This window comes from Diabrotica undecimpunctata, chromosome 8, assembly GCF_040954645.1.
Source record: "Diabrotica undecimpunctata isolate CICGRU chromosome 8, icDiaUnde3, whole genome shotgun sequence".
NCBI lineage: Eukaryota > Metazoa > Arthropoda > Insecta > Coleoptera > Chrysomelidae > Diabrotica > Diabrotica undecimpunctata.
The window spans coordinates 43151785-43165079 of record NC_092810.1 but is presented as its reverse complement, the minus strand read 5'-3'; the positions used below and the strand labels follow the sequence as shown (position 1 = coordinate 43165079).

The following is a 13295-nucleotide window of genomic DNA, read 5'->3' as shown; positions in this document are numbered from 1 at the left end:
GATTAGAAACGAATTGATCAAGAGTAGTGAATCGATGATAAGAACAGCTATTTTATGACGCTACCCGTGACCCTATTTCATGGCGCTAGTTCCGTGACGGTCCCCTCAGCATTTTACTGTAGAGAAAAAAGTAATACAACCCCAGTATAGAAGCTTCGCCTCAAAAATGCCAAAAAGAAATATTTAAATCTTCATTTGTTGTTTAATATTTGCCATGAACACGTGTGCTTGGTTGTATAGTAACTTACAGCTACCTCCAGTCGAATCCAAAATTTGGGCAACGTATCAAAAAACGTAAAAACTGAATTAGGGTGCGGTCAAATATCATGTAGCTACTTTGTTTTACCAAACAGAATTTTATAAAGCAGTCTGGACTAAATGTGTTTGTAATAAAAATCTTATACCAGAATTCATAAATAATCTTTTATAAATTGAAACATTTCTAAAATGATTTCCATGCAAAAAATACAATAATTTTATACCTGACTGAATATATCAAAATGTAAGGTATATAAAAAGAAGATGCAAAGGTTATGTCGATAGTGACAGCTACTTACTTGTTGACATTGACACTTTAATGAATTTTGAATATCAAAATAACAATTAAATAAAAACTGTATCCAAAATGTCTTTAAAAAGTACAGGAGATGTCGATCCTATAAAGAATGAACGAACTGGCAATGTAAGAGAAGTGGGTTCTCAAGCTATTTGGAGTTTATCGTCATGTAAACCTGGTTTGTATTCCTTCAACTTCTTTGTCTGATATATAAAGTTACAGATCAATAAAAGTCTTCAAAATTATTATTTCATAGGTTTTGGTGTCGACCAACTACGAGACGATAGAGCAGACACTTACTGGCAATCGGATGGACAATTACCCCATTTAGTCAACATCCAGTTCCAAAAAAAGACCACCATAAGTGATATTTACATCTATACAGACTACAAGTTGGACGAAAGTTATACTCCTAGTAGAATTTCAATTAGAGTAGGCACACATTTTAATGATATCCAAGAAATAGAGGTTATAATGCTGACAGAACCCTCAGGTATGTCCTTTTCGAATCACTATTGCCACTTTCTTAAACATAAAATCATCCTATGGAATAAAAAAATCTTTTTTCTTATGCAAAAACATAAAATCTATTAGTTTAGAATATAAAATAATTTAAATAATCTGTTTTATGAGAAAGTAATGTTTTAAAATTTAAATATTTTTATTTATTTTAGGTTGGGTCCACATACCAATTAAAGACATCAGAGACAAACCTATCAGAGTATTCATGATCCAAATAGCTGTGACTAGCAATCACCAAAATGGGAGAGACACACACATGAGACAGATAAAAATACATAGCCCCATTGAAAATCCAGGAATACCTATAGAGAATTTTTTGAACTTTTCAACTGTAGAGTTTCAAAAGCATGCTACTGTAAGATAATAGATGAAAATATTGTAATTTCTACTGTGACTGTTTTTTGGTGTATATGTATCAATTAATTGAGAAAAATCTGAAATGTATATGCTGTTCTGCTAAATAGAAAATAGTAATAGTTGAGAAGAATGCAATGGTTTAAAATACCAGATTTGTACATGTATTTCAATTTTATATTTATAAGTCAATAAATTATATTATTTTGTTAAAAAAACTGAAAAATTTGTGTTTTTTTACTTTGGGACTAAATTGTTAATTTGGTATTTTCATAAAACTGATAGACAAAAAATATGTGAAGGACTGTAATATAATAAAGTCAATTGTTAATATTTTTGAGGCACCTTCATGGGATGACAGTTAATCAAGATTTTTTTAAATTCTCTCCTTAGTAATTTCCTCTAGATACCAATATGGTCAATTTTTAGTCTTATACTTAGTTATCCTCAATATTAACATCAAACTTTAATTTTATATGTTTTTGACTTTTAAATTAATTTATGTATCCTCAATATGTTATTGAATTACCTACTAACACTTTTATTTTATTTTTTACTGATGTTATTCTGCCCTACTGAGAAAGAACCCTGTATCTCCAAAATTTGAAAAATTGGGATATTTGCACCATATGAATAATTATGATTTATATAACAATTTCACATAGAGAAAAACCCTGGCATTTAACGCTTCATAGTAATAACCTGGTATATGCTCAGTAGATACGGGTTTTTAACGTAGGATAAAACGATATGCGAGCTTTTTTTTAAGGAATAAAGCAACGTCGCTAATAGTTTCCACCACCAAGTGGAACTATCGTTAAAGAAAAAGAAGAAAGTTTAGGATTATCATGAATTCGTCGATGCCGTTAAAAAGTGTAATTTGAATCGTGTGGTGGTGAAAGAAATGGGGGTTTCCGATTTTCTTATCTGGAAAGACTTATCAACACAGTCAAAATTAAAGAAAACATACTCACATATTTACCCATCACCAATTGTTAAAGTAATTGTGAAGAGAGAGAGCAAGTTTTTAAACATTATGATTGAAGTTAGGGAGGGGTTGATAGAGATGGACTTTTTGCAGGCCCCCACACCTGTGACGAAACCTTTTGGGGTTGCTAAGAAGAGAAAAGAACAAATATTAAAAAACTTAGGTCAAATTATACCGGCGAACCGCCATCAATTTTGGGAAGAACTGCCAACTTCCGATTAATAATAATTTTCAGTTTGTATTTTTAAATAAACGGTTTTCGTAAATACTTATGTTTTATTGAAATGTCCATAAAAAATATTAAATTATTTAAATGTTTTGCCTTTCGAGGCAGTTATATAAATTTTATAATAATTACATAGTTAAAACCAAGCTTAAGACAAATTTGGATAATACGTGGTTTTAGCTAAGTAAACTTGACATAAGTCTTTGCTTTGTTAGCCCGTATGTCGCTTAACTAATGTCCATATGGTAATTTTGCAACTTTTTTTTGAAAAAAGTTAACTACAATGCTACACACTACCCTAAATGATTTTGTGTTATTATTGTACCAAAAGCACAAGGGATTAAACAAAAATCTTTAATCGAGTTTTTCTCAAAACTCGCTATAGTGTAGATACAGGGTTTTTTCTTAATAGGGCAGTATTGGTAAAAAGCTTGTACTACATTCTGCCAAAGAATTTGTTACAGTTGGTTTCATTTAAACACAACAAGAGCAGCTTTTTGTACCAGTACTTCAAGCTTGGAGAGACTGTCCTGTCTGTGCTGTTAATTCAACATGAAGAGGAGTATTTAATGAAGACATCAAAGATTTTTTGGTATATATGAACCTCTATATACTATAAGATGGACTTATAAAATCCTTTGGAAATGATTCACTAGCTGATTCTGACTTTCTGCCCTTTGATAACATTTTTATTCACAGCCAATTAGTAGGTATTATTATTAGCTAAACAAGTTTGTTATACATGATAAATCGGGCCTTCCACTATAAAGAAAACTCTTGATCCTTCATAATGCCACTGTGAGACCCAACCTATAGTTGCCAACAAATTATTGCAGAAAACCCCATTCTAAGCTTATTACAAAGTCATTTTATTTGAGTGGTTTTGTTAAGTTAGCAGAGGTACCAATACATGATGGAAATATTAATATAATATTCCATATATACAGTGTATTGTACTGTAGTATATATATATATATATATATATATATATATATATATATATATATATATATATATATATATATATATATATATATATATATATATATATATATATATATATATATATAATGTATTGTTTTAGTGAAAATTTTTCAACTTTAGTGTCTGTAATTCTTATTATACTTGTAGTTTGTTCCCATGTCTAAAATTGTAGATCATTAAAAGGTAAATATACTGAATAGCAGATATAATAATTAAACACAACATTTATTATGTACTTTCTACATGTGCCAGAAGTAAATAAAGGAATACATTCAAATAAAAGGCATACTTATAATAATGAAAATCCTTATTAATTAGAAATTAATGACTGCACAATCCTTATTATTCTACATTACTGGGATTGGTTAAACTTCTGTGCTTGTACCTAGTTATTTTATATTTGAATTAGGACAAAATGTAGCATTCTTGGATGGTATATATTGAAGAAGAGATGTCTGAGCAAGAAGAATATGTTGATAAAAATGGGACCAGTACAAGTAAAATGGTGTTACCAGCATATGCAAAACAAATAGTTACAAATGTGCATAATGAACTTTGTTTGAAATTGTCTATTCCAGAAGCTATAAGAAACAATATTTTTAACCAAAGTGCCTCAATCAACTGTATACCAGATTTTGAAAAATCCAATTACACCCAGGAAGAAGAGAAGTAATAGAGGACAATTCAGCATTATTGAATCCTATCTCTTGGAAACAATCAGTAAGACCATTTATGAAATGTCTACATAAATTATTATTTTTGGAGTATAGAAAGTTTACATTGTTGAAAAACTATTTTACAATCGGGTTCTGAAATGACACTTCATTGATTTTTTTAAAGCTAATAGTTTCAAATATAAAAAAATCAACAAAAGAATGTCACTTGCGGAGATCAGCAGAATACTGTATCATTTATTTAAATGGAACATGGTATGATACAGTAAAGAAAAGTTGGACAAACCCTAGTAAAAAATGCAAATTTGATATTCCCAAGGGGGAAAGAATCATTATTTTACACATTTAATCATTTGGATGAAAAGAGTTGGATAGATAGAGCATTGTTACTGTCCGCTAAGAATATTCAAAATTCATCTTTAGATTATCATGATATTGGACAGCAGTATTTTTGAAAACACTTTTGATTCCTAAATTACCAGTCAACGCTGTAATTGTACTTGACAATGCTCTACTACTTGCCAGAAAAATTCCAAGTTCAAAATCATTGAAAGTAGAAATTCAGAACCTTTTAATTGAAGATGATTTATATTTTGAAGAAACTTATACAAAAAAACAATTACTAGAAGTCAAAGCTTATAACATTTCTTTACTATTTAGTTGGTATCTAAATTCAACAATATTTAATTAAAAGACAAAAATCAAAGACTGGTATCCAAGAGTATTTATTTATGGTGAAACCTGCTACCTGATTTTGTGAGTTAACAGCAACATAAACAAAATTCTTGTTTATTGGCATAATAGAAGCATTCAATATAAGCTTAGACAACAAATCAGAGGTAAATATTAAGATACACACTGAGTAATCTGTACTACAGATATAATATGGTATTTAAAACCATACATAGAAAGATTATATACACAGATCCCAAGTAGTCTGTGCCAACTAAATGGATACATTGAAGGAGTACATACTATGAGAAAATGAGCTTAAAAACGCACAAAGAATGAATAACAAGCATGGCAGTGATCTACGAATTAAACTTACCTATTTAGCCAGCAAATACCTATTCAAGTGAAATTCAAATAAACTATATAAGAAAACAACATTGTAACCAAACTTTTTATTGGTCGATCAATTTATAAAAATTAACTTATAAATAAATTTATTGTGGTGCCCGTCCACGTCCAAATCCTTGCCTGAACTCAACATCTCCGGTTCCTGGACCAACATCAGCCTTCTTGTCAGCTCCAGGGCCACCAGGAGTCCTTCTGTATCCTGCACGGTCTTCTGAAGGTTTAGATGTCTCAGATCTGAGAGCGGCTGGTCTAGGACGGGTGGTTTCTGTCCTTGCTGGGCGTTTCAAGGTAGATGGGACAATTTCTCCAGGCAAGTGTAAGAATGTGCGGAGGTATTCGATGCCAGAGTTAGTCAAATACCTAAAACATGATTTTTTTTGGTGAATAATAGATAGTTTTTAGTTACTGTTAAGAATATATAAAAATTTAACATTGTGTAGACAATAATATTCTAAAATGCGTTTAAACAAAAAGCAAAAGCATGTAAATATGCCAAGATGGAAATTAGATAAAATGCCAGAATATTTAAAATTAAAAAAATGAGATATTACTACATATATCCACTTGTAAAATTAGATTCCTTTTTTAATTATAATTTTCTTATTCAAGGGTTTTGGGCTTTTAACCAAAGCTTATGGTGAAAATATGAATCCAATTTGGCAAATAGGTTTGTTAGATCTTTTTGAACTATTGCAAAAGCCATAGTAAAAATAGACTTGTAAACTGTTTCGGAGTTTCATAATGAGAATTAAGTCATTAGTAGTACATAAAATAAAACTAACAGGTACATTCCCAAAATTATAACCTACAATAAACAAGTAAATAATAAATACGCTTACCAATAATAATGCCTCCAGGCGAATTGTTCCTTTACGTAACCTTTTGATTTAAGTGATTGTAAAGCCTTAATTACTTGAAGGTTGGGGATAGTTTCTAGTTCTGGGTGTTTTGGGGCATGGTAATCTTTCTTGGCTACCATGACTCCCTCTTTGAAGAGGTATTCGTAGATAGCTACTCTATTCTTTTTTGGCATCAACATCCTAAAAGAAAAATTATTATTCAACCGAATATTAAACACTAAATAGCAAAAAACAAGTACACTATATTTCTAGGTTAAGGGCTATTATTATTGAACACTAATTTTGGAAAAAAAAAACACAACAATATCACAAATAGAACATTATAACACATTAATTTTTGTAGAAAAAATAAATATTACTTGAAAATTTATATGGATGATTAAAATATATAATGATTTTTAAAATTCACGTACTTGATAAACTTCTATAGAAGCTGTCAAAAATCAGAAAGAAGGATAAGAAAGAGCATGTCCACTAATGTCAATGTTGTCAACCAGGGAACCAATCAAAACACGAGTAGTCAATTTACAGGGTTATGTGTAGGGGGGAAATTCAAATATTGAATTTGTTATTGTTGTGTATGTGATTAAGTTTAAATATATTAATATTATTGCACACCTCAATTAAACTCAAAACCTCTATTAACTGTGTATATATACATATTTCAGGTAAAACTATGTCTAAATTGTCAATTAAAAATAAAAAAAAAATTATTGTGAATATAAAACAAAATCTATAGCAGAATTTTAAATATAATTATAACAAAACTTGTTGAATAACCCCATTAAATTCAAAATATAAATAATGATACTACGGATAACTGTTTTATATCACTCCGATTGTGACTTACTGTGAATGAACTTTTAATTGGTTTGTAAAGGAAAGTAAAATAAAAAAAAATAATAAGATTTTATTTTCAATAAAAAACAGTACTGAACATTTTATACGTATTACACAAATCAGTTCAAATCAGCACCCAAAGCTGCAAATTTATTTGTAGTAAGTCTGATATCTTCATCATCTTCATCACTATCTGTATCAGTCCCATCTTGACTTTTATTGGACTCTCCAGCCTCATGTTGCTTTATATCACATATTTTTTGCAATTCTTCGGAACTATCACTATCATAAGCAGTGCATTCTTCAGTTTCAACATCAGATTTTGCTAGGATCCATTCTACAACTTTAACATCAGGATGTTGTTTCCAGAAATCTAGAAAATTATTTGATATACACATAAAGTGATAAAAGTGGTTACTTAGTAGCATTACAGCAATTTCTCTTATAATATTTAGGATCTACCTTGCTTATCTGAGTAACCAACGGGTCTAAGGCATAGACAAATCTTTCCATCAAGAGCCATCCTCAGCAAACTATTAGCAGCTCTGTAAGAATCCAATCTGGCTGCCTTTGCGGTGTAAAACCCTTTCTTCTTCGCCCATCCGTCGCATACATCCATAGCTGACCAAGTGTCATCGTTGGTGGGATGCTCAATCCTCAGAATGGACACTAGGTCCAGCCTTTCAGCTGCAAATAAAATTGTTTTAATACTAAACCTGCTGTTTGGAAATTTTTACAAAAAATCATGGCATTTTAACAAGGGAATTGTTGTACGGGCCCCAGTACTCTTAGAGATGAGAGTACTAAACCGTATTCACTTAACAAATTCCCAATCGTCAATAGAACCACGTGTAAGCCAAACAGGGTCGTACTGATGTACGACCTATGTATCATATGATTTTTAAAAATATTTACTTTTGAAACTGTTAGTGTAAGAATTTCTTGAAATTTAATCATTATATCGCAATTAAACTAAACTCTAAAAAATAACACGACCAGTAAATAACTTAACAATAACTATAACATAAATATAACACAATATATTAACTTAAAAATCAACACGATACAATTTGAATTTAAAATGCTGGCAAGTTGGGATCTGTAACATGAGAATCTGTCTCGCTTGAGGTAATAAATTATATTTAATAGCCTCTTGACGAATGAGACGGCGAATATCAACACGTGCTCATGTTTACTGATGGGAATTTGGTAAACGAATGAACTTTAAGCCTCCAATTAATAAATAACGTGATTAAGTTAAAAGATATACGGCAAAAAGGTTTAATAGTGGCGTAGAAAGTACTGAACTGTAAAAAGAAGGAGGTAAGTGGTCTGAGGAAATATAAGAGTTAAGAAGAAGTCATTTATTGGTAAATCAGGTTCGTAAAGTGAATGATCCAGTAATTCTGTACACTAAAACCGCATATCCAGCCAAAAGTTCTGTTACAACCTGCGATTTTGAACGGCATTCACGAAATTTCTCTTGAAGACAATTAAAACTACGATTATATTAGGAAAATGAGTAAAACACGGTGAATCGTAATGGTAAGTTAAACTTACTTATATATTTAGTTGTAGTAAAATGTTGCCCTAGATGCGGTTTAACTAAGCTTCTCGTCCAGCTGAAACACATTTAATAATCAAAAATGTGGGGTAGAAATTACCGAAAGATAAAAAGCTCAAGATAAGTGGTCATAGGAAGTTTAGAAATAAGTTATTTAGGACTAAATCATGACCGAGAAGCGATCGAACCAACTATTCGATATTTTGGATGCTACAACAGACTAAAAACTCATTTTCAGATAATTATAGTTATTGTTCTCAGTCTCTTGAACAGATTTAGCATAACAGCCAATTTTTGGACGTCCTTCACGAAACCCGCCTGGAAGAAAACTAAAACCACGAAAAAGCGAAAGAACCAACAATTCGATATTTTTGGGTGTTACGACAGATTAAAAACCCATTTTAGCGGGTAGTTGTCGTCAAATCTCTTGAAAGATTGTGAAATTCTCCTGGAAACTAGCTAAGTTTACAAGTTAATTATGAAAATCAGTGAAACACGCCTTATCGGGATTCTTTGTCATACCAAAGGTTACAGTGAGTTGATAGGCATATTATTCTTGTCATAATTCAAAAGTATCTGCATTCATCTACATAAGAAAACTAATTGACTTGCCTATATACTTAACAGTAGTAAACGGCTGCCTCAGCTGCGCTATCGGAAAGCTTCCCATCAACACCTGTAATGGTTTGGTAACTTTGGAAGGGAACACCAAGCCTGGACAATCACAAAGTCTAACATTGGATGTGAGGAATATCGTCTGAAAATGTTTAGTGTGTCCAGGTGTTTTGGATACACTAACCACCTTCTTTCCCATCAACGCGTTCATCACTGAAGACTTCCCCACGTTTGGTTGACCTAAACATCCAATAGTAAGTATGCCTTTGTTAAACTTCTCGTACTGGAAAAACTCGGTATCCCCGTTTTTGGTGTGAACGATTTCTCCTATGGTGACATCCTCACTTTGGTCGTTGTACTCAACATTCATTTCCTCCTTGATTTTGTTGCTCCACGAAGTTAAATCTACTTGAGAAGCGACAATCTTCTTACAAGCTTCTAGAATTTGTTGGGCACCTTCGGCTGCCATGCGTATTTTGCCTTTCCTTCTTCTTACTTGAAGGCCTAAGAAAATAGTGTCAATGCAATAATGAAAAAAACTATTACCCTTCCAATTAGTCTATATCGTCTCCTTTGAGGTTCTACACCAAGAAAGAGCTTTTTGTGTAGTCTTACCTGCAACATTAGACTGCTTGCCCTGCAAATTGTATCCAGGAAGTGTTGTAAACATTATTATATGCAAATTTGGGTACCTCTCTTTAAAATAATGCTTCCATGCCACTACCAAGCTAGGAGGGGCTAGATCTATTTTGTTTATTACTAGTATAAAGTCCTTCTTTAGTGTACCAGTTACATATTCGTATAATGATGGAGGAAACATTAGTGCCTGCAAATTAACAGTGGTAAGTAACAAATTTAAGAGTACACTTCTAATACAATAATATGCAAAGCATCACCACAAACACCAAAATAGAAAAAAATATATTAACAGAGCATCCACTGATAAGAAAAATACTTAATCACATACTGGACTAGTATATATTGATTTCAGAACATAAAATTGTTGAAAACAGGAAAAACAATAAGACTAGCAATAATATAAGATATGAATACAAAATTAACCAAACTGTCTATGGAATGGGCAAAAACGATTATAAAAAATTGAGTGAGAAACGAATTGAGCGAGAGTAGTGAATCAATGTGAAGACCCGCTATTCTACGACGATACTCGTGGCGACGCACTCTTGTGGCGCTAATTCCGTGACGATCGCCTCAGCATTTCACTATAGAGAAAAACATTTAACACATTGTCAGAATAGAAGCTTCGCTTAAAAAATTTTTATTAGTAAGAAACATAACATTGAGCCTAGCTCCAATTATTACACAATTAAATTAAATTTAGCCTTCAAAAAATATACCCAAAACACTGCTTTTTAAAGTCCTTTTTTGGAATAATCTCGAAATAATGCTTAACAAATCAAGTAATAAAAAAAAACGTTATTATTAATATAAGAGTGTAGAACATAATTTCATATATGTATATTTATTGAACATGTCTGTTAAATGTTGTGTCTAAGCAAAGACAAATACAAAGCACAGCATTTTATTGGTGCTTTCTTGAATTGACTGGAAATGGACACTTTTTAGGCTAAAGATACACTTAACATATAAAAAACAGTTAAAATACAAAATATTAACCAAAAACGTTATTATTAATATAATACAGGAAGTTGAACATAATTTCAAATATATTTATAACACAAATCAGTTAAAATTAACCTCCCAACAAAGAAAACCCCAAAGAAGTGTTGTTTTCCAATCCTTTTTAACTCACTGGAAGTGAACACTTTATATGCTATAATTGTCCCTATCATAACAATAAACAAAGTGATATATTTATTGAAAAACTCAATTAAACAATATCTCCAAATAATGTAAAATCCAAAGCTAGGCTGTAAAGATCCTGAGCAGGCCAAAAGAGGACAGAATATTTGATATTAAAGAAAAACAAACACATTTTTCTTAATCCTAAATATATTTATTGCATAACTCAATTCAATTTAGTCTTCCAATATAGAAAAATGTAAAGAATATGTTGTACAGAACAATAAAGAGATATATTAATGAAACCTAGGAAACAGCACAAATATTAAACAAAAAGGGCCAAAAAAGAAACATATTGTCAGAGAAACTAACTGAAGAAAAGACTGAAAAAATCTAAAGAAAAGAAAAGGGATAAAAAAAAGAGTGTAAAATGAAATGTTTTGTGGATTACAATATATTTATAGTGAAGAACATACACCAAACCTTCATTTTGTTGTACATTATGATGTATCAAATTTTTATGTCATTTTCCACTATGAAAACTTCAAATAACTGTATGTTTTCATAGTTTTCAAAATTTCACTACATCCCTACCATTTTGATTATCTACCATGAAATAGATAACACCTCAAAATGTCCACTTTTGAGTGTGTAAATGCAAATACTTACAGCGAATCTGATATCTACTATGAACAACACAATATCTGACATTTCCAAAACCCTCCATAGTTGTCTCCATGTTTCCAGATTTAATTCAAATAGACTTAACTCTTTCCAGTCATATTTCTCTTGAATGTTCTTGATATATTCCTAAAATGACAATTTTAGTAAATATATTGTGCATTATACATTATTTACTAGATCAATAACTTCTGATCCTTTAGTGTTAATTATTTGTTGTCTTTTCTTCAATCTTGGATGGTTTAAAATTATTCATCACTTACCAGGAAATAATAAGTATGACTTACCGTGAAGTAACGATGTTCTTGGACCTCTAGCTGATTCTTCTCCAATCCATATTCCCATGGTGGCCTCTTTGGAAAATCTAAAGCTTTATCGAAGTACTCACTTCCATCAATTTCTAAATCCTTTTCTTCTTTGAGTTCCAAGCTGTGTCTTGCGATCTCCTTCTGCCTCAAGACTTCTTGTTGGCTCTCTTTAAAAAATTGTAATGCATATCTATTTGGCCGGGATCCAACATCTCTTGTTGATTGAAAGTTTATTTTTTCGACATCAACACCCGAAGTTTCACCCTCGTCATGTTTTTTAAGAAGAAATGGTGTATTTCGGGAGCCTGAAGAGATTATCAAAAAATTATTATTGACATAAAAGTTTTATTTGTACAAAAATGATTTTTTTTGTTTAGGTAACTAGAAGCTATCACCTTGTTTAGATTGTCTCTTTGCTTTGAGTTGTTCTTTTTTGGCTTTTCCACTAAATGGGACTTTCCTTCTACCTTGAGGCATTATAAAGCAAACTGAAAATTAATTATTACTCAAACACCCGACCATTCAAATATTATTTGTATTATGACATGACCAGCTGTTCGATCTGTCAAAGTTGTTCTTAATATTTCCCCAGTAGATGGCTCTAAGGCATGCTCTAAGGAATGAACCAATGAACTTTATTGTAGAAAAATGAGGTAAAAAATCTGCAACAAAAGTATTAAATTTAAAAAAGTGACTAAAAAAAAGATTTATTAAATGTATGTATAAATAAGATTAAAAAACCGAATAAACTATGCAACTTTGTATGTCCAATATTAGTCTTAAATGTTAATTTAAGTTTTTATGTAGACATAACGAGAAAAACATTAGAATAATTTTTATTATAGTTATATAGTTTATACATAAACAACAATAATGATAAAATCGCAAAGTTCTTTTAAATAACCTAAAATATGTTACGCTTAATCGTCTAAAGACTTTGCTTAGAAATCGAACTTAGAAGGAAAGGTGGTTTAGTCATCAATGTGTATCCTGAAATTTCTCTAAATGTTAATGCCATCATAGAGTGATTTGCTAAGTTGAATAGGCGAAAAGAATACATTTTATAAAATTATATAATACTTACTTATCTTATTCTTATAGTATTTTTAATCACTGAACTTTTATTTACCACTCGTTGCCGGCTGTTGCTGACAATTTGTGAGAAAAATTTCAATACCGAGTAAAAAAATATTTCACTCACTTGTAGCCTAATATGCCTAATTATAGAAATAATTATTCTTGAATTATATTATGTTTTTTGTTGAATAAATTAATTTAA

At 30.8% G+C, this 13295-nt stretch overlaps 3 protein-coding genes across 4 annotated transcripts; 1 reads left to right on the top strand and 2 right to left on the bottom strand.

Moving 5' to 3' along the window:
• Positions 1-552: 552 nt before the first annotated feature.
• On the top strand, positions 553-1664 carry APC10 (anaphase-promoting complex subunit 10). Its single transcript, XM_072541476.1, has 3 exons — positions 553-734; positions 813-1049; positions 1231-1664. The coding sequence occupies exons 1-3, from the start codon at positions 626-628 to the stop codon at positions 1440-1442; spliced, it is 558 nt and encodes a 185-aa protein (XP_072397577.1). The 5' UTR covers positions 553-625; the 3' UTR covers positions 1443-1664.
• A 3749-nt stretch (positions 1665-5413) lies between these two features.
• Positions 5414-6797, bottom strand: RpS10b (Ribosomal protein S10b). Of its 2 annotated transcripts, none has more exons than XM_072540163.1 (3): positions 6658-6797; positions 6224-6424; positions 5414-5744 (listed from the first exon to the last, which is right to left on the bottom strand). In XM_072540163.1, exons 2-3 carry the CDS (start codon positions 6421-6423, stop codon positions 5471-5473), a joined length of 474 nt encoding a protein of 157 aa, XP_072396264.1. In that variant the 5' UTR covers position 6424; positions 6658-6797; the 3' UTR covers positions 5414-5470. The 2 variants fall into 2 exon arrangements, with proteins under 2 accessions (XP_072396264.1, XP_072396265.1); XM_072540164.1 differs by having other exon boundaries at positions 6604-6706.
• A 344-nt stretch (positions 6798-7141) lies between these two features.
• Positions 7142-12581, bottom strand: Ns4 (Nucleostemin 4). Its single transcript, XM_072540161.1, has 7 exons — positions 12412-12581; positions 11996-12321; positions 11697-11837; positions 9879-10089; positions 9261-9767; positions 7547-7771; positions 7142-7457 (listed from the first exon to the last, which is right to left on the bottom strand). Exons 1-7 carry the CDS (start codon positions 12491-12493, stop codon positions 7204-7206), a joined length of 1746 nt encoding a protein of 581 aa, XP_072396262.1. The 5' UTR covers positions 12494-12581; the 3' UTR covers positions 7142-7203.
• Between the last annotated feature and the right edge of the window lie 714 nt (positions 12582-13295).

What these genes read in the sequence shown, in the direction of transcription:
- Ns4 (XM_072540161.1), bottom strand. Translation starts at nt 12,493, where the DNA reads ATGCCTCAAGGTAGAAGGAAAGTCCCATTTAGTGGAAAAGCCAAAAAA. An exon ending in CAAGCAGTCTAATGTTGCAG is followed by an intron (nt 9,768 to 9,878) that starts GTAAGACTACAC and finishes CTATTTTCTTAG; the next exon opens with GCCTTCAAGTAAGAAGAAGG. An exon ending in TGGTTACTCAGATAAGCAAG is followed by an intron (nt 7,458 to 7,546) that starts GTAGATCCTAAA and finishes ATAATTTTCTAG; the next exon opens with ATTTCTGGAAACAACATCCT.
- APC10 (XM_072541476.1), top strand. Translation starts at nt 626, where the DNA reads ATGTCTTTAAAAAGTACAGGAGATGTCGATCCTATAAAGAATGAACGA. An exon ending in TTTATCGTCATGTAAACCTG is followed by an intron (nt 735 to 812) that starts GTTTGTATTCCT and finishes ATTATTTCATAG; the next exon opens with GTTTTGGTGTCGACCAACTA. An exon ending in AATGCTGACAGAACCCTCAG is followed by an intron (nt 1,050 to 1,230) that starts GTATGTCCTTTT and finishes TATTTATTTTAG; the next exon opens with GTTGGGTCCACATACCAATT.
- RpS10b (XM_072540163.1), bottom strand. Translation starts at nt 6,423, where the DNA reads ATGTTGATGCCAAAAAAGAATAGAGTAGCTATCTACGAATACCTCTTC. An exon ending in GCCTGGAGGCATTATTATTG is followed by an intron (nt 5,745 to 6,223) that starts GTAAGCGTATTT and finishes ATCATGTTTTAG; the next exon opens with GTATTTGACTAACTCTGGCA.